General features: G+C 35.4%; 1 protein-coding gene across 7 annotated transcripts; it reads left to right on the forward strand.

The window, feature by feature from the left end:
* The first annotated feature begins 4 nt into the window (after positions 1 to 4).
* Ctrip (E3 ubiquitin-protein ligase ctrip) lies at positions 5 to 18,616 on the forward strand. 7 transcript variants are annotated; one of them, XR_013083496.1, is made up of 26 exons: positions 5 to 146; positions 2,796 to 3,131; positions 3,628 to 3,936; positions 5,766 to 5,852; positions 7,520 to 7,877; positions 8,662 to 8,855; positions 8,942 to 9,115; positions 9,544 to 9,920; positions 9,987 to 10,271; positions 10,362 to 10,742; positions 11,235 to 11,407; positions 11,496 to 11,670; positions 11,763 to 11,985; positions 12,107 to 12,344; positions 12,422 to 12,830; positions 13,288 to 13,479; positions 13,548 to 13,733; positions 13,819 to 14,010; positions 14,763 to 14,968; positions 15,058 to 15,480; positions 15,563 to 15,815; positions 16,057 to 16,302; positions 16,383 to 16,712; positions 16,917 to 17,235; positions 17,364 to 17,612; positions 18,420 to 18,616. XR_013083496.1 is itself a non-coding variant. In XM_076801185.1 (25 exons), the coding sequence occupies exons 2-25, from the start codon at positions 2,825 to 2,827 to the stop codon at positions 17,558 to 17,560; spliced, it is 6,234 nt and encodes a 2,077-aa protein (XP_076657300.1). In that variant the 5' UTR covers positions 5 to 146; positions 2,796 to 2,824; the 3' UTR covers positions 17,561 to 18,423. The 7 variants fall into 7 exon arrangements, 5 of the variants coding, with proteins under 5 accessions (XP_076657300.1, XP_076657304.1, XP_076657301.1 ...); XR_013083497.1 differs by having other exon boundaries at positions 18,543 to 18,616; XM_076801185.1 differs by having other exon boundaries at positions 17,364 to 18,423.
* The last annotated feature ends 780 nt before the right edge of the window (positions 18,617 to 19,396 follow it).

Raw genomic sequence — 19,396 nt, forward strand, 5'->3', positions numbered from 1 at the left:
CTGCATCGTGTATAATCCTTGGTCGAGATATCGTAGCAGACGACGCTCCAATCGACTTGACAGCATAGTCCGTATTTTCACGTGTCTTCTCGTACATCGCATTGCGTAACTGGAGTCCGACTTCCAGGGAGGAGCTCCCTTTTTCGGTAAGTAGATGTCCATAAATAAAATGAAAAATCAACTAGCATTCCATGATTATTACGCGTTTGACCAAGTCGATGAAAATTTGATCAATTTATCAACTGGCATATATATCGTTTATCACAAGCTGTTTTGACGCAGCCTACGAAATATTTCACTTTATCGGCCAATTGGCCGCTACCAAATGAGATTTTCCACCAATCGTTGCTAGTGTATACACACTTGTCGTGATTAAAAGAATAATACTGGAACTTAATGTCTTTTTGAACATTGTAATCGTAAAAGCTTGTCTATTTTCGCGATACGTTCGAACGTGATGGAATATTTGGAAATCTTTTATAACTGTTCAGCAACTATTCGTCTAATATAAGAAGATATGTCACGGAATATTATCATCTTATGCATCATTGTGGACACATGTAAACACTATCTCACACATGTACGATGACTACGATGTTTTAAAAGCGTGTAACAAGAATTTTCTTAACGGACATCGTACTACCATAAATCGAGGTTAATAAAATCAATTCTTTGAAAATTATATTCGAACAGTGCGTCATGCTTGTCTACATGTTTTCGTGGCAGTGAAATGTTTCTCTTAAACTGAAAATAATCTATTCAATGTCAAGAATACATATATTTCGTTGTAGATGTTTATTGCTCGTAACGTTATCGTTATCTATTTATTTCGTTTAAATATTAATCAGAATCTTATGCCACTATCATTTGTTGACAGATTATTTTGAGTTACGTCAGTACACGAATGTCGTGTATTCATTTATAGACGTTTAAGATATCTACGCATGTTGTACCATTGCATGACGTTGAACAGAATGCGTACGATATCTTGTGTCACATCAAGTTAGGTATTTCAGAAATACATCGAACGATTGGATATCACACCTATGTATATCGGTATAGTTGAAATTTTCTCATTAACGCCGGAGCAACTGTTTGTGGCTAATTTTATACCGTAGACGAGGAGAAAGTAAAAGTGTCCAGTTTGAAAAAAAAGTACATCAAGATGGCTATTCGCGCCGGTTTCGCGTCTGCTGTTGGTGCGGCATTATGAGTCGTGATTTTACTCCACGCGGGCATCGAATTTTCGAACGCACCGACGACGTTGACTCTGCGTGTGACGTTTCCCGATGGGGGCGGAGCATCCTCCAGCTTCCCAATTCTAACCAACCCGATCCCCATAGCCGTTGCATTCTACTGATTTGCTTCAGTGTGCCTCGGCAGTGCGTTCGGTGCGTTTTTTGGTGTGTGCCTGTGCACATAGCCGCTCACCACCAACGTACGTTCGTGCTCGCTCGCATCCATTTCTCTGTCGTATGTAACGAGAAATTGTTGTGCTCGTCAAAATCGTTCAGCGAGAAGACATACTCCTCGCAATGCCCTGGGCATGCTTTTCCGACATTCAGGTAATCTTATCAATAAATTTTGTGTTCTTTTTTTCCTTCTTCCAAATTTTCTCTCTTTTTTTCTCTCTTACTCTGTCTCTCCCTCTCTTTCTTGTTCTCTCTCTCTCTATCTGTCTCCCCCCTCTTCAAAAAACCCGCATACCCGAGTGGGATTCTCTTTTTCGAGGACCTCAACCTGAGGTCACACGATGACGAGGAACGGAGAAGCAAAAGAGAGAAAGAGATGGAGAAAGAACTCGTCCTCCATTACTTGTTCCCAAGCAAATGGTGGCTTGCTCACTTACGAGTCTCTTTGTTATAATTATTTACGCCTTCCGTTGTGTCCTTACGGTATACCCGTGACTCTATTCGTGGCTTTGTTGCAATCGAGCAATTATAACATTCGTGGAAGGGATTGTATGATGTCAACGGCACGATTTTCCATTGCCTACGATATTAGAAACGGACACCAGTTGTAGTGTTTGTTATGATTCTTGGGTTCGTTACTATCTCTTTCACCGTAGAGGAAAACATTAATTGCGCATCGCCTTCATTGAATTATTTGGTTACACTCCTCGTATCCGAGTGCGCAATCATCTAACGTATTTAACCACAATAAGTGGTTTCTTTTGTAATCCAGTTTGTCAGAATCGAAGTGTTATATCGTGTACAGTATTACTTTTTTTTTTTTACTTTCAATGCGCTGCTCGAAAACGGGTATGCAACATTTCCTTTGTTAGAATTGGTAAAAGTGATCGGAGTTTTATGAACGTAGATTATGTGCCTTTATGTAACAAACGTATTTTTGTTAAATATTCGATATTTCGTCGGCCTTGTAAGTGTATTAATTAAGATTAATGACATTTATAACAATATCGTTTCTTGTTTATATGGAAAAAGTTGGATCAAATAGTTTTGAACATTTTTGTACATTGCTATATTCACTTTGACTTTCATTAGACTGTTGCATAATTAAATGTTCAAATATGCTTTGAACTTGAAAATTATTTTTCATTTCAATTTGCTGTTCCATTTTGCATTGTAATTTTAATTACCACCTATTTGTTATAGCCTTGTTATTATATAATAGGTAGATGGATTATACAGTAACTTTTTTTTTCGATGCAGCAATTTAGATTTCTGGTTCTCAGATTAATACACCTGTAATTTTTCGCAAGAAAGCTGGTTGATTGTTTCGTTTGTATTGTACGTGGTAATTAATGGAAATATTTATTTTGCTTTTGTTTACAGACAGCATAGTGGCATGAGTCGATTAATCTATGGCAGATCAACAAGATCAGTTGTCATCAGGGGGGTCTGTAGAGACGGCAGATGCTTCAGCAGGCACCTCTAAGCCTAGAGGAAACAGCTCTAGCAACAGTAGCAGTGGTTATAGAAAACGACAGAGCACCGGTTCTATTTCAGACACTGTAGAAGGAAAAAGGCGTAGAGAAACTATCGATAACTCGCAAACATCTCAAGTTTTTAATAATACTTCGTATGAAAAAACGACTGATACTTTCAAAACAGTAGGTAAAGCAAAAGGTGATAACAAGAGTCATGGCAGTGGCTTAGAATCATATCTAGGTAATTATATTTATTGAGAATAATATAAAATTATTGTTATACTATTAACATATCATTAATATAATATACATAACTATATTATATTATATACATATATTTTTGATCATATTATACTCTAATTAAACTGCAAATTTTATGCATTTATATAAAATTAAAATAAAAGGATTGATTGTTTAGAATTTGATGTGGTATAATGCTACATAAAATTTAATGAGATCTTTGTCTTCGTTACATCGTGAGAATCTTCAACGGAATAAAATATTTTTCTTAACTCCAATTCCTATAAGTTAGTCCATGAAAATCTATATTTTTATAAATATCCAGAATCTAATTCTGAATAATATCTTATCGAGTTGATGCTCCATATATTTTCTAATTTTTTCCAGCCACATAACACATTTATTGTATCATCACTTAAACAAAACTATAGCTTTCTAAAAAGCTTATTACACTATTTATAAACAGTGTTTCTACATATATTTGTTATTTTCCTCAGGTAATACTTGGAGGCCTCAGCACAAGGTTCAGCAATCAAATTATAATATCAGTGGGAGTAGTACAAGAGTTCGTAGTACGACGAGAACAAATTTACCAGAGTTAAATTTGAAAGCTATCGACTGTATCGCTGCAAGGACTCGTTCCAGAACACCGCAAAATTCGCAAGCCATATCACAAGGACATAATAGTTTCGATTTATCGCTAACCAGTGGCTACAATAACAGCGAAGGGTTAACATATAACAACTTGGTACCAGCATCAAGTGCTACACAACTTACTAGTCATCCATCCACATCCAGAGGAAGAGGTTAGTTAATACATTTATTTATTTGAAAAGTGTTGGTTGCAATGAGATGTGATGTGTGATTTGAGTGATCAGCTGATATAATTCAAAAATTGGTCGAACCAATACCTAATGTGTTAATATATTTATCTTAATTCGTATGATTGAAAAGTGCTTATATATATATCTCCATATATATATATATATAAAAAATGCATAAATCCTCAAACAATAACAATTAGCAAGCAACTGGTTAATATAATTTATATCGAGAACACTGAATTACTTGCATTCATTTTTTTCAAAAAGCTAATGTGAAATTAGCAGTTTAAGTTCTGAAAACTTAATCAATTTTGTTCTATTGAATATATTGATTTACTAAATGTTATTATCTACTATGATTTATGCTTGTTATAATTGAGAAGCAATATTTATTTAATGCAGTGATGTATAAACTCATACTTAGAAAAATATTCATTTGCAACTTTTTCTTTTTGCCACAGCCTATTTATTTTATTTGTCACAAGAAACATTTTAATTTTCCAATATTTAGAAGAATTTATTTTCGAATACTGAAAGTTAAATTATTTTCATTATCCACAATTAAATTACATTGTAATTATTTAAATATTTCGATATAAACAGATGAAACAAATGTTCCTACTCATACATAATTATCTATAATAATTTTATAAACGGATTCAATAACACCGTTAATTCTGTACACAATTTGTCATGAAAACAGACAAAGAAATTTACTGGTACTAGGCATATATACATTCCATACATTAGTATCACATGAATTCAGTATTATATTAAATGTAGTGCTATAATCAATGTACAGGGTGAGTCCATAAAAAATTCCATCTGAAATAACTTGTTATTAATTTGTTTCGTTAAAGAATGCTTCATACAAAATATATTCTACTCAAGACAGTTGAGTCTATATCGGATGAATGGACTTTGGTTACTTTGGTTATTTCTGAAATAACATCATATTTTTGGGTTCAGAATTATGGCCACTACATTAGACAAATTCAATGACTTACGATAAAGTTGATCTTGAGGGGGTCTTGAATCTACAAACTAAACAAAAATAGATTGAAAGTAGCTTTATCATTTACTCAATGTTTTTATACAAAGTAGCAAATATTAGCAGTGATTGATCTCAGCGATTTTATCAGATGTGAATCTATTGAATTTCTTTTTGCGAGAAACACTAAGAGATGTAATTTATCGGATTTTACCGAATACTTTAGATGACATACAGTCGAGTACATAGTTTGAACAGAAACATCGAAAAAGTGATATAGTTACGCTTAATTCATGTTTGTATAGTTTTGACGAAAAACAATGTGTTTAGATCATTGAAACTGTCTACTTAATGGTTATAATGCAGCAATGAAAAGATGTATGCTCAGAAATCCCGAAGATTCTCGGTAATCCTGATATATTCGAGAATCCCGAAATTTTCGAGAACCTGATCCCGAATAAAATTCTCGGCTCGTCGTCCCGTCCCGAACCGACATTTTCGGGTTCTTGCGCAGCTCTAGAAAATCCAATACACGAAAAGATAATAATTTTCTGAAGTAGAATATATTTTTTATAAAACTTTTGTTATTCAACTGAATTAATAAAGTTATTTAAGGTAGAAGTTCTTATCGATTTATCCTGTATTTAAAGAAACCATGCTGGTGTGTTGTAACAGTATGTTTTGCAACCTTCATTTATTGAAGTAGTAGGCGATGAAAGAATAGGGTAGTAAAATTAGGTTTTTCATTGACCAAGTATCTTAAAATTAAAGAAACAAAGTATTACCAAAATAAGAGTCATAGATCAGACTGTATCATTAGGCCTGAGGATGAGCGAATGTCTGGAAGGATTTGTGTCTGCTGTCAAAGCACTTTTTCCAATATCAACACAAACGTATCATCAAGAAGGTAAGCCTAAGGAGTACACACTTCGTACTACATTTACTTCCCCTTATTTTTCTCTCAAGTCCACGAGTAGATGTCTTCAAATAAATACAGTTTTGCTATAAATCTGTTCACTAAATCGATTCCCTTGTATTTATATGCAAGTATTGTATTCAACATATATATATATATATCAGATCAAATTGTATGTGTCAAATTTAATTTATGCATGACATTTCTCCAGGCATAGTAAATACGATTCTAATGCAATTACACGACACGTTTGTGTGTCATTCAAAGTTTCATGGTAAAAGTGCAAACACTGTCACTTGTGATCGCTTTGATTACAATTCGAAAATTATATGTATTCTGATTTAAAATAATTCATGAGGTATGAAGATGTATGACAATACTGATATACAATAATATTCAATAAAAAAACAAAAAACAAAAAGTTATAGATCAGATGTACTTTACATACTTTACAGGTATCATGAGTAACTTCAATGTGTACCAGATATTTTGTAATGCAATCATTTTATAGAGATTCATTGTTTAACTTTGTCAGCACAAACATTTATCAATATATTGTTTAAATTCTACCAATAAACTATCATTTTCACATATGCTTTATTTTTAATTTACGATTTGTATAATGTTCATACATACGATGAATCTAATTTATACATGACAACTATACAGTTCTTGTTTCAACGAACTGTGGTAATAATGAATCCATTTTTGGTACACACACTTATTATGATAAAAGAAACACTGCTGAAGAGTTTATGAAGGTATATAAAAATTTATGTACGAATATGAACAATTTGTAGAAATGCAAATATATTAACACAGTACTAATGAACTTATGTTTCAAAAAATCATTCATTAAATAATGCACTATATTCTCTGTTTAATGAATTGTAGGGTATTTACCAAAGTTAAAAGACTTAAGCAGTAACTTTCAAACGTTATATGCAATTATTTACTGCTTACATGTTTGTGTGTTTTTCATTTAGGATATCTTAACTTACATACGCCTTTAAAAAAACTATATTAACAATAATGTTGATTGTTCTTACCGTTGGTACTTTCATTATAATTATAAGCTATTTTTTTTTATAGTTATAATCTTAAAGATAATGTTATTATCAATTTCCAACGCTAGACATACTTTTTCATATCTCGTTTATGTTGTTATAAAGGTATTAAGCTGTAATATACATGAATCTATGAAATAATTTAGAAAGAATTCAAAGCATGTACAGTACTTTATTATACAGCAGAGGAACATACGTTTCTGCAAATATATTTAATAAAAATTTGAATGCAGTAAATTATATAATAAATATTTTTAAGAAGATACATGCTCGAATAGGTTGTAGATCGCACTGTGAAAACAATGTAAATATTGTATTATAAAGTTACAATACTGAACTACAATTTTGAAGAATGTTTGGTTCTTACAATCATGCACAACGAAAGAGATGATAGTATATATATAAAATTTATTTAGCGTGCACTAGAAGCATTTCACGTGTATGTTAGCGTCTCTCTTTTCTTTGTTGTTAACAGTGATAAATGAACTTTGACGATGCTAAAGTTTTAAGGAAATCCAGAGACCATTGCAAATATTATACTCATTTTTTACTCAACACTCATAATGATGACACAATGTTTCACTATTTTAGGATCAAAGTCTCACGGCGGTGCAACCTGCGCGAGTAGCAGTGCGAGTAATCAAGTTTTGAGTGTGAAGTCCAGCATCAGAGTGGGTAACGCAGCCAGTAATTCTGTGGAGAGCGGTGGGGGGGCGTTGGCACATGACGGGGCAGGCACTAGTGGCATCACAACAACAGCCACTGCCAATCCACCTGTGTCTGCCACCGCCGCTGCCAACCTTACACACCCTTATTCTACGCACAAGCATATATTACGTTCTCGCGCAAAACTCTCCGGTGAGCAACCTAAAGAACTGCCAACTAGTAACAAAACTTCGGGAAAGCATCACAAGAAAGACACTACAACGGGTACTTGTTCAAGCTCCAGGTAATCAACCAGTTACTTATGCAATATATCATATTGAGAAGCACTATCGTAGGCATCTGTAATCATTACAAACACCTGAATCACCAACAACTGGAGGCGTGCCAGAACCCGAAAATGTCGAGTCGGGACGAAAACTAGTTCTCGCATAGGTCTACTGACAAGGGATGTTTTACCAGCAAAGCTTCCTCTAACTATCTTTTTCTAATTCTACAGGTTGCCCCAAAAATATTGTATTTCCTTGAAAGAGGTGATTTCTGAGGTAATTTGATATAACTTTTTCTTTTACGAAAATGTTCTCCGCAGCTTTATCGAGGAGTTATTAACAAAAAACACGGACGAATTGGAACGCAGCTGCAACGGACGGTTTCCGGCTCGGCGATAAGCCCCACTGAGTGTGGCCTTGGCATTGGCCGAGCTGTAATCCGCTTGTAATAGCCGCGCTTCAATTGGTCCGTGGTTTTCATTGATAACACCTTAACAAAGCTGCGGAGAATATTTTCGTAAAGGAAAAAGTGACTTCAAATGACCTCAGTAATCACCCCAGTCGAGGAAGTACAACATTTTTGAGACACCGTGTACGTTATGTGGTAGTAACTTTCATCGAAGTTAGAGGGTGCTATTAGGGTAACAAAACTTCCAAGTATAAGATAAGAAATGTGTAGATAGCAGTGAAAGAAATAATTATTGGAACAGTGGATGTCTACGATAGTACATTTCAATACAAGCTTGCTCGATTCGGTCTAAGTGCATTAAAGTAATATAATTACTTACTGCGTTGATTTAGACACCGCTCTTCGTCACGTGCACGAAAAGCAGTGTTTGAGAGCGGGTCTGGAGGAGTGGGAAGTGTAATGTCAGGATCTGAATCCGTCACCAATAGCGCTACTCCAACATCAGTCTCGTCAACTGTTCCTGTTAATCAACTGGTGACAACAACAGGCGAAGACGAATCCGCATCTACAGCTACATCTGCAACTGGTATGTTGATGTTAAAATGTTCTTCCAGTGACGGTAATATTCTGTTGGTACGGTTCTATCATAATTTTTTCGATTTTCTTAATTAGCAAGTGGTGGACCATCTGGAATGTCGGCTACTACAGGGGACAGTGAAAGCGACGATGGCGAAGTTGGAAGGCTTCAAGCGTTACTGGAAGCAAGAGGATTGCCTCCTCACGTATTTGGCGCATTTGGTCCACGAGTGCAACATCTGTTGAATAGAAGCATGGGCGCAAGTTCTGGTAATAATTATGTTTGGATTAAAGCTCTAACTTATGAGTAGACTGCGGATCTTTATGCATTTATGGCTTCTGAAAATTTTCAAAAACATACTATAATATAAAATTCCACAGAATTTAGTACGATTTTTATTTATTTCAGATCTACAAAGGTAACTACCACTGTGAAAATTAGATTCTATTTGTTTCCGCTTTCCTAAAATTTGCCTACAAAAACTGAAAATTGCATAAACATCCACAGTCTACTTATGAGATACCCGGGAATCACATGAGATAGAGCCAGCTATCCGAGTACTCGATTTTCTCATGAGATAGCCGGGTGTCTCATGGGTACTTGGGTGAAGGTATTAGCTCTAGTTTGGATAGCTTGTGGAAAGTTATATTTGATGGTTTAATTGATTTCATTTAATGAAATGTGTATGCTCTTACAGCTGCAAAAGCACAACAGCTCCTTGCTGGACTACAAGCTGTTGATGATGAAGGTGAACAGCTACAGGCTGTTATCGGAATGGGTGAAATTCTTGTGATGGGAAACGAGGACACATTAACTGGTTTTCCAGTGAAACAAGTGGTTGCAGCTTTAATCAATTTGCTCGGGATAGAACACAATTTTGTAATAATGACACACGCCTGTCGTGCTCTAACTTACATGATGGAAGCTCTACCCCGATCGTCAACAGTTGTGGTGGACGCTGTTCCAGTGTTCTTACAAAAACTAGAATCTATCGAGTGCATGGACGTGGCAGAACAATGTTTGACAGCATTGGCAATGCTATCACGTCGGCACAGTAAAACTATTTTACACGCGGTATGTACCATTGTATCTGAATATATTTATTATAAAATAGACATATACTCACTTATTTTTCTGTAGGGAGGAGTATCAGCTTGCCTGAAATTCGTTGATTTCTTTAATATCACGGCTCAACGGGCAGCGCTAACTATTACAGCGAACTGTTGTCAGAATCTCCATCCTGATGATTTTCATTTGGTAGCTGACAGTTTGCCTTTACTCACTAGTAGACTGACAAATCAGGATAAAAAAAGCGTCGAATGTGTTTGTCAAGCATTTAGTCGTTTAGTTGATAGTTTTCAACATGATCCTGTAACTTTGCATAAAATCATCAATGCAGAACTTCTTCAAAACTTACAACAACTGGTAAGAATCGTGTTTGTTTCCGTGCATTCCACGATACGATTACTGTAATCCTTATAATGTGCATTCTTTTCTTTTTCTTTCACACGTTAGCTTATGATTACACCACCGGTCAACAGTATTGGTAATTTCATAACAGTACTACGAATGCTCTCTGTGATATCGAATCGCTGTTCTGATTTGGCACAGCTGCTACTGCAACAAAATATAGCTTTCACGCTGAGTTATCTTTTAACCGGCTCATTGGAAGTAAAAACAGAGGATGTCGAACTAGTGCCACGCTCTCCGCAAGAGTGGTTTGAAATCACTTGTTTGATAGAGGAACTGATGCCTCCGCTACCAACAGACGGTATATTTAGTGTAAATAGTTTACTCGAAAGGACCACTAATCAGCAGGAGAACGTTCATTGGGAATGGCGTGACGAAAGACACTGTTACCATCCATTTAGTACCATCGATTCTAGAATTATTGAGGTATTAGGATACTCACCATTTAAAAAGTATCTATAGTTTTCTTTCGCTATAAGTCGATGGATTGGTACGGCTTTCGACCTATTACGAATCACTATTCACTTTGTTCCCGAATGTGCCAGAGGCTCAGATATAGCGGCAAACTATAAAATGATCGGCCGAGCAACGATGTCTTTAGTTGGAAAAGGATAGAATACAACATACCCTCTCGTTCTGGCATTAAGCGATGTCGAGCGGACAATTTCAAAAGAAGGAGAGGGGACAAGGATTTTCTTGTTGCGAAAAAGACATCGTCGTCTTATTTCGAAAGAAAACTGTAAACTTTGCATCTATTCAAAGTGTTCAATGTTGTACTTCCTCGAAAAGGGTAATTGCTGAGATCATTTGAAGTAACTGTTTCCTTTGCGAAAATGTTCTCTCGAAATTATCTCTTTTAAGGAAGTACAACATTTTTAGAACACCCTGTATATAACACAACGAAATTATCCTTTACAGATGGCATTTCAGAATGGCGAGGATGAGATTTGTCTGTCTTCTTTAGGACGAACTTATACAATAGATCTAACTGTGATGAAACAAATCAATGAAGACATTGGAGTAGCAAGAAGCATTTTTCGTCGAGTGAATACTCATCCCGCAGAAGGCAAAAGTCCTACATGTTTGTCAAGGTACGCTGTACCTATTTAAAAGAAAAAGAAAAATAAACAACCACATTTATGAGAGTATGCTTCATCACAATTTATATATTTTATACAGCATGGATGTTGTACCTCCAGTAATCGAAACGAACGAATGGTTAGTGTCTTTCATTCGAACTTTATTCTCTGTGCTGTACGAAGTATATAGCAGTTCCGCCGGTCCTGCTGTAAAATGTAAATGTCTTCGAGCTCTCTTACGTATGGTTTACTATGCTTCAACTGATTTACTTAAGGTACATATAATATGAATTAGAAAAAGATAAATATTCTTGTATTACATTTGAATTCTCGACCTTTAGTTGTAATATTCTTTTTATTCATCCAGGATGTCTTGAAAAACCAAGTAGTATCGTCACACATTGCGGGTATGCTGGCGTCCCAAGATTTGCGAATTGTTATCGGAGCTCTTCAGATGGCAAGTATACTAATGAAGAGGCTACCACAAGTGTTTGGAGTTCACTTTCACCGTGAGGGTGTATTGCATCAAATACGACAACTAGCTGATCCTGAAGTACCTCTTGGTGTTTCACCACCCAAGTGTCCTTCTGGTAATTTAACAAGTTAACAACCATAATTATTTCGTAGCAAATATAATAATATTTCATTTATAAATGTGATTACAACGCTTATATTGTTTTTGCTATTCTTTTCTTTCTCTTTTTTTTTTAGGTACATCATTACCAACTCCACAACCGGGTCCGTCTAATACATCAATTTCTTCCACCACAATGTTGTCTTCTAGTAACGCCACATCTCCAATAGCTTCTCCATCAACAAATGGTAACATACTGTTCGGTACAATAGCAACATGTCAGTTAAAACCAAATCTATCTGCGTCGATGGAAGCACACGCTAGAAATGAATTGAACTCCATAGATGACGTCTCAACGCCACAAAGTGCTCACGTGTAAGTATATAAATAATTGTACGCGTATGCAACAAGAAATATGTACACAATTAAATGAAAACATGTGAAATTTTTAGGAGAATTGGGGACGTTCTAAGGAGAAGGAGACAACAAGGCAAGAAGGGTCGTTTTTCTAGGCTAGGCGGTACAACACCACAACAAACCCAACAACCTGAATCACTTTTCACTGGTTTCCCTCCTAAGAATACTCGTTTCTTAGGCAATCTCAATCCCGCTAGATGGGGTCGGAAACCATCGTCGTCGAGTTCTACGAGCGACAAAAGAGATTCAAGCTCCTCAACAAGCCTCTCGAAGCCACCGAGTAATTCGAGTTTAACGGCGGGTAACCGAGACAAGGCTAAAGCATGGGTTCGTGAACAGGCTGCTCAATTCTTGACTCGCTACCAGGATAATGCTCCTTGCACACACCCTGCGATGACAGTTCTTTCGAGACTCACTGCTGCTATACAACGGTTACAATCAAATGTATGTATAATATAATTAGTATATTGTAGTAACGAACTCAGATACATTACAACAAAAAGGTTTTGGTAAAAGAATATTGCAGTAAGGAGAACGCGTGTAGGTTTCGCGCGAGGTTATATACGGTTCACCTCAAGTCCGGGCCACTCGGTTATGTGCCCCCGGTTGTGCTACAATATGTAAATTTGAAAATTACAATATCTGGAATAGATTCTATAACCGTAGGGAACCGTCAAAATTACTGTTATTCGAAATAAAGGTTCTTCGTAACTCTTTTAAGAACCGAAACCGATATTGTAAGATTTCAACCCCTGATAGTATCTCGAGGGACAGTGATGAAGATCTTCTGCTTGCAGTTGTACTATCAAATTTATTAATAATATTCTAATTTATATATTTATATTTGTATAGATTATAGTACTATATGCTTACCTTAAATCTGCAATTCACGTGTTAACAGGAATTGGACGAAATGTTGTCAGCCCTTACTGAATTGCGAGATATAGTACTCGAAAGTGATATATCTCCGTTCGAGATGAATTACAGTGGTCTTATTAAAGCTCTGCTCAACTACCTCACTACTACGGAAGCTCCCGGCAATCGTTACGACCGTCTTCGTATGTTCTGGAAATTGTTCGCAGAATCAACTATTGTAAGTATAATTGAAATTTCATCTATTCCAAAAAAAGATACACCTCTCCAATAATATCTAACTTTCAGATGCAGCAAAGCAACAATATTATGGATCTTAATCCTGGAGCATTTGGCGCTCTAGTTGCAAAACTGAATAGTTGTGTTGCACAGTTGGAACAGTTCCCTGTAAAAGTTCATGATTTGCCGGCAGGATCTGGTGCTGGCCGTGGAGGCACTAGTGCTCTTAAGTTCTTCAATACGCATCAACTTAAGGTATTCTTCACCTTTCAAGATATCTACAGATCTACAGATCATTTAGATGTAGATCTTTTATATACAACTTCCGGTTATTTCGTAGTGCAATCTCCAACGACATCCAGATTGTAACAATTTGAAACAGTGGAAGGGAGGTACCGTCAAGATAGATCCCCTTGCATTAGTACAAGCAATCGAACGCTATTTAATGGTTCGTGGATACGGTAGAATACGCGAAGCAGAATCTATGGTTAGTGACGACGATAACAGTGAAGACGACATAGACGACACTCTGGTAATGTATTTTTTCATATGTTTTTCTTCCAAAGTGATTAGTAATCTGTAAAAAGTCATATAAAATCGCAGGTTTGTGAAATTCATTTACAAGTATATAATATAGTTGAAAATACAAGGATATTCAGCAACAGACAGAAAAAGAATAAAAATGTCTGTCAATAGTGGTGTGCGATGATTAAAGAGATTGTTAGTCTTTATTAATTAAAGGATACTCACCGGTACTGCAATTATTTTATTATGGCAAATCACCCCTAAAGAAGGAAAAGTTCACAGCCTCGTGAATCATATAATATACATATTGATCATGATAATTTGACATAGTAAAATATACTACAAGTATTATTAGGCACAAAGTCATTTTGAAACTAATGAAATGCTAGTCTGCATTCCTAAAGGAAACTGTCTTTTTCTTAAAACTTGTTCTTTGTAGGTTTAAACGTAGATAATAAATATGTTAAATTTTCTTTCATTTGCTGTCAAACATCCTCTTCTGTACCATAACTTCTTCGTTGGCATGGACGGGATATCTCGTCATGAACGATTTTTCGATGCGGGACATCTCGTCCATACCCCCTCGTGAACGACTTTGATCCATGAGATATCTTGTCCGTGCCAACGAAAGGAATAAACATATGAAATTTGCAGTTTAGTAATCATTTAGGGTGAACGATGCTTGAATATGTTTGTATTCACATGTCTATCTTTTATGTACTAATATAAACTTACTTTTGTATCCAATTGGGCTTATAGGCAGCGGTAGTTATAAGTCAAGGATCAGCAAAGCATAAGCTGCAATTCTTGATCGGGGACGAAGTATTGCCTTTCAATATGACGGTTTATCAAGCTGTCAGACAATTTGGTTGTTCTGGGATTGATCATTCTGAAGCAGAAGCTGACGGTGAACCACCCCTTGGTCATGATGCTGTTTGGGTGCAAACACATACAATTTATTATAGGTACGTTAATTATTCCATTTTATATAGTTGAAATTCATTCGTGTAGCGATGGATATGAAGCAGAATTTTATATACCATAAATGTTTTAGGCCCGTACCAGAGGAAGAAACTATAACATCACCAAAACCTGGATCAAGTTCGCAAGGTAATAGCCGTAAAGGCAAAGGAAAAAGTACAAAGATCAGTTCTAAAAGGAAAGAAGACAGTTTGTGGCTCGAAGGAGCAGTTCCAGCACAACGATGCCCACTCGAACCTTATCTGTCACCAACCTTGCCACCTTCAGTTACCATTAGTGACGCTTCATTAGATGGTTTGTGCTTACTGCGTCTGTTACATGCGTTAAATCGTCACTGGGGTGTTCTCTTCCCTTATGTGAAGAGTGTGAGTCTACTTTCACCGCAAGACTTTATTAATAATAAGATAGCTGCGAAAGCAAGTAGACAATTGCAAGATCCGTTGGTAATCATGACTGGTAACTTACCTTTGTGGCTACAACAAATCGCTACAGTCTGGTTCGTATTTCAAATGGTGATAAGAATATTTGTGGCTGTGTAAAATAATTTAAAACATATATATGTTACCAATTATTTACAGTCCATTCCTGTTTCCATTCGAAACGAGACAATTATTACTCTATGCTACATCGTTTGATCGAGACAGAGCTCTGCAACGACTTCTGGATTCTGCACCAGAATTATCAGGATCAGACAGTCAGGAACGCGTTACGCCGCGTTTGGAGCGGAGGAAAAGAACTATATCGAGAACTGACATTCTCAAACAAGCGGAACAAGTTATACAAGACTTAGCGTCTAGCAAAGCCTTACTTGAAGTGCAATATGTCAACGAGGTTTTTTTTTTATATTTATTAAACACATATTTATGTGTGTATGCATGTATGCACTACTATCTAGAAGTTTAAAGTCGCATTATATAAATATTGTTTAAATATAGGACTAAGAAAAGAAGGTTTGGAGAATGTTGTGAAATCTAAGATGAAAATCGGTGATTTTAAACTTCTTGATAATAATGTATATACCATCGTTTATGTGTGTATAATTTCAGCGTATGACCAGGTTTCTATTTTACAGGTTGGCACCGGTCTTGGCCCAACGTTGGAATTTTATGCTTTAGTCTCTCAAGAATTACAACGTACTGATCTTGACCTGTGGCATGGTAGTTCAAATCCCACCGAAGCAGGATACGTTAATGCTCCGCACGGGCTTTTCCCAATGCCAATCTCATGGAATACCAAAGTATCCCATCTTGCGAAGCTTAAAACAAAGTTAAAATTCCTTGGAAAGTTCATGGCAAAAGCAATATACGATTCAAGAATGGTATTAAAAATTCTTTTCGTTCATCGAATTTTATACACGTTACGGCACTGGAAATATTGTATTCTAATTTCTTTTTACAGCTGGACTTGCCATTTAGTTTAACTTTCTATCGCTGGTTACTGGGAGAAGAGCATACTTTAAGCGTATCCGACTTAGCATACGTGAGCCCCGAAGTACATCGAACTCTTAGCAAACTACAAGAAGTCGTTAGACAAAAGGAATCTATCGAGAAAGATCAGACATTGAGGCCACACGAAAAAGCACAATTAATAGAATCGTTAAGCCTAGATGGTTGTCCGATTTCGGATCTTGGCCTCATTTTTGAATTACCAGGTTACGAGAACATCGAATTAAGGAAAGGCGGAAGCGATATACCCGTCAACATATATAATCTGGACCAGTATATCAAGGTATCTTTATTTAATATCCGGAATAAAATAGTATTTCTCATCGTTTTTAATATCTTTGAAACTATACGAATCAATACAAAATTGATCTCCCAAACTATTCAATACTTATAAGGGAACAAATTCTATTTGAATAATTTTTTTGAAATGACTAATTTGAGAGAAAATTGGATGAATTTGACGTGACATTTAAAATTAATTTTTCAGTTGGTGGTACATTGGTCTTTGTATGAAGGTATCTTCAGGCAAATGGAAGCTTTTAGAGAAGGATTCGAATCTGTATTCCCACTATCACAATTAAGACTATTCTTCCCTGAAGAACTCGAAGCTGTGTTCTGCGGGCATGCACAAACTGGTGGCAAGTGGGATGTAAAAACACTTTCGGAATGTTGTAGAACTGATCACGGATATACTCCAGATTCTCGTGCAATTCGGTTTTTGTTTGAAGTTATGTCAAAATATAACAGTGAAGAGCAAAGGCAATTTGTTCAATTCGTCACGGGATCACCTCGTTTACCAGTTGGAGGTAAATAATTGACTACTTGTTTCTTAACTAATTTTACTCTTCTACGTGCATCATTTAAATGATCTAATATTTATTGATATAGTTTTAAAAGGTCTATAAACAAAATAAAATAAAATGTTCTTTTATAGGTTTTAAGAGTTTAACGCCACCATTAACAATAGTGCGCAAAGCATTTGATCCATCTATGAAGACGGACGATTTCTTACCATCTGTAATGACTTGCGTTAATTACTTAAAACTGCCCGATTACACAACCTTAGAAATAATGCGGGAAAAGTTGCGAATAGCTGCACAAGAAGGACAACACTCGTTCCACCTTTCCTAGAAACGGATGGAAATCGGCGCGCCATTTGCTCTTTTGCTATCACATTGCCCAGGTTGAGACCAATTATCCAAACCACATTTAAAATATTAAAAAAAAAACAAAACAAAAAGAAACAGCTGCGTGATTCCTTTGAAACTCGATAACTACAGTTTTGCACTTTATATGATTTTTTTCGAAAGGTTTTACTCTTATTTCAGTGAAAATTTGTTTCAATAAATCTTGACTTTTATCTTTTAAAAGAAAAAGTGCAAAAATGATATTAGCTCTACTATAATGAGTTTCCCCTTGTGGTATTATGAACTAGGTAGCGTGAGAGCAGTCTTGTTCTAGCAAACTTATCTTTGATGTGTTACAATAATTAATAAAAAAAAAAGTTGTATATATAGTTTAATATACGCAAGTCTATATAAATACTTTATATGATAGTAACGAGAAAAAATGATATTGCTATGAACTCTATAATAATTAAAATATAGTTTGAAGGGACGTTTACTAGATATAAGTAAATTTTATATCAGTGATGCATTTAGCATCGCCATGAATCGCCAATCTCGTGTCTCATAAATTTGAAACGTTGTGTCACATGAGTTAAACAAAATCTGTAAGCAAATATGCGCTACAAAACGAGCGTGGCCCATGTTTTATCACCACTTAAGCTGAAAAAGAAAATTACAAGTTGGAACGTAACGATGTGATTAACAATTGCCGTTTTTATTTTCGTGAATCGATCTCTGTTGTGTTCGCTGCTTGATTCCCAGCGTGTCTGCGAGCACTGCGCGAACCGACGTGCAAAAACAATCTTATATTTAAGTTCACTCGATGTATCACCAATTAAACTTATTTGATATGTTTATTCTAGGTAAGATAGTCCAATTAATACTTTACTTAGTCGTGTAAAAGTGCAGCCAGCATCGCCAGACCGAGTCACCATTAATGACACGTGAATCGAAGAAAAAAATTCTTATATCCCACTTACTTACAGGCAAAATATCTATTTATGAGAAAAATGTACGACAAATGTATAAAATGAAATAGAATGGATATAAAATCAGCGAAGCTGGTGTATCAAATGGATTATACAAGGTACATTACTTTCTTATATCTCTGTAGAAATGTGATTCTAAACAGAAAAAAAATTGTGAAAATACGAACTGATCAAAAGAGTAGTCGAGGAAAAAAAGAGAATAACACGCGACTATTTGTTTTACATTTATATTGTGTACCATTGCTTGAGATGATGAATATATATACATCACTTTTTGATTTTTAATTTTATATACGTATAAGAGTTAATCGTCGAATGCAACGATTACGTTCATGTATACTAATTACCGATATTAACTGATTTTTTAAAAATAAGACTATAAACATTGCTTCGAAGCTCCGCCGTACCATGTCTTGTGAGATAATTTTCTTTATAGCATTACACTTGCAAGGTTTATTCTATCACCATCTATTATATTCTTATATTCCGTAATTTTACATACTTTACGATAAACGTGAAAACAAGTTACACTTATATTTTTGCATTATATTTCTAACATGGATAATGATGAATTTCACCTGGTAATGTATACACAATATAGAGAAATACCAATCATTGGTGAAAAACAATTTTAAATATTCAAGGTACGAAAAAATAGAGATGCAATGTATAATGCCTAATGGTTTAAGATACAATCTAAACCTTTATCGGTAATATTATAAACAAAAGATATATTTATATCGATACATTAGCATAAACGAATTTTATTCAAATGAGATTTTGTTTCTTTGGTAGCCTTCAATAAATGTAAACACAAACGTGTTTTCCGGCGAAATATTTTCTCTAGTCAA

The sequence above is a fragment of the Halictus rubicundus genome, chromosome 15, assembly GCF_050948215.1.
Source record: "Halictus rubicundus isolate RS-2024b chromosome 15, iyHalRubi1_principal, whole genome shotgun sequence".
NCBI classification, from domain to species: Eukaryota; Metazoa; Arthropoda; class Insecta; order Hymenoptera; family Halictidae; genus Halictus; species Halictus rubicundus.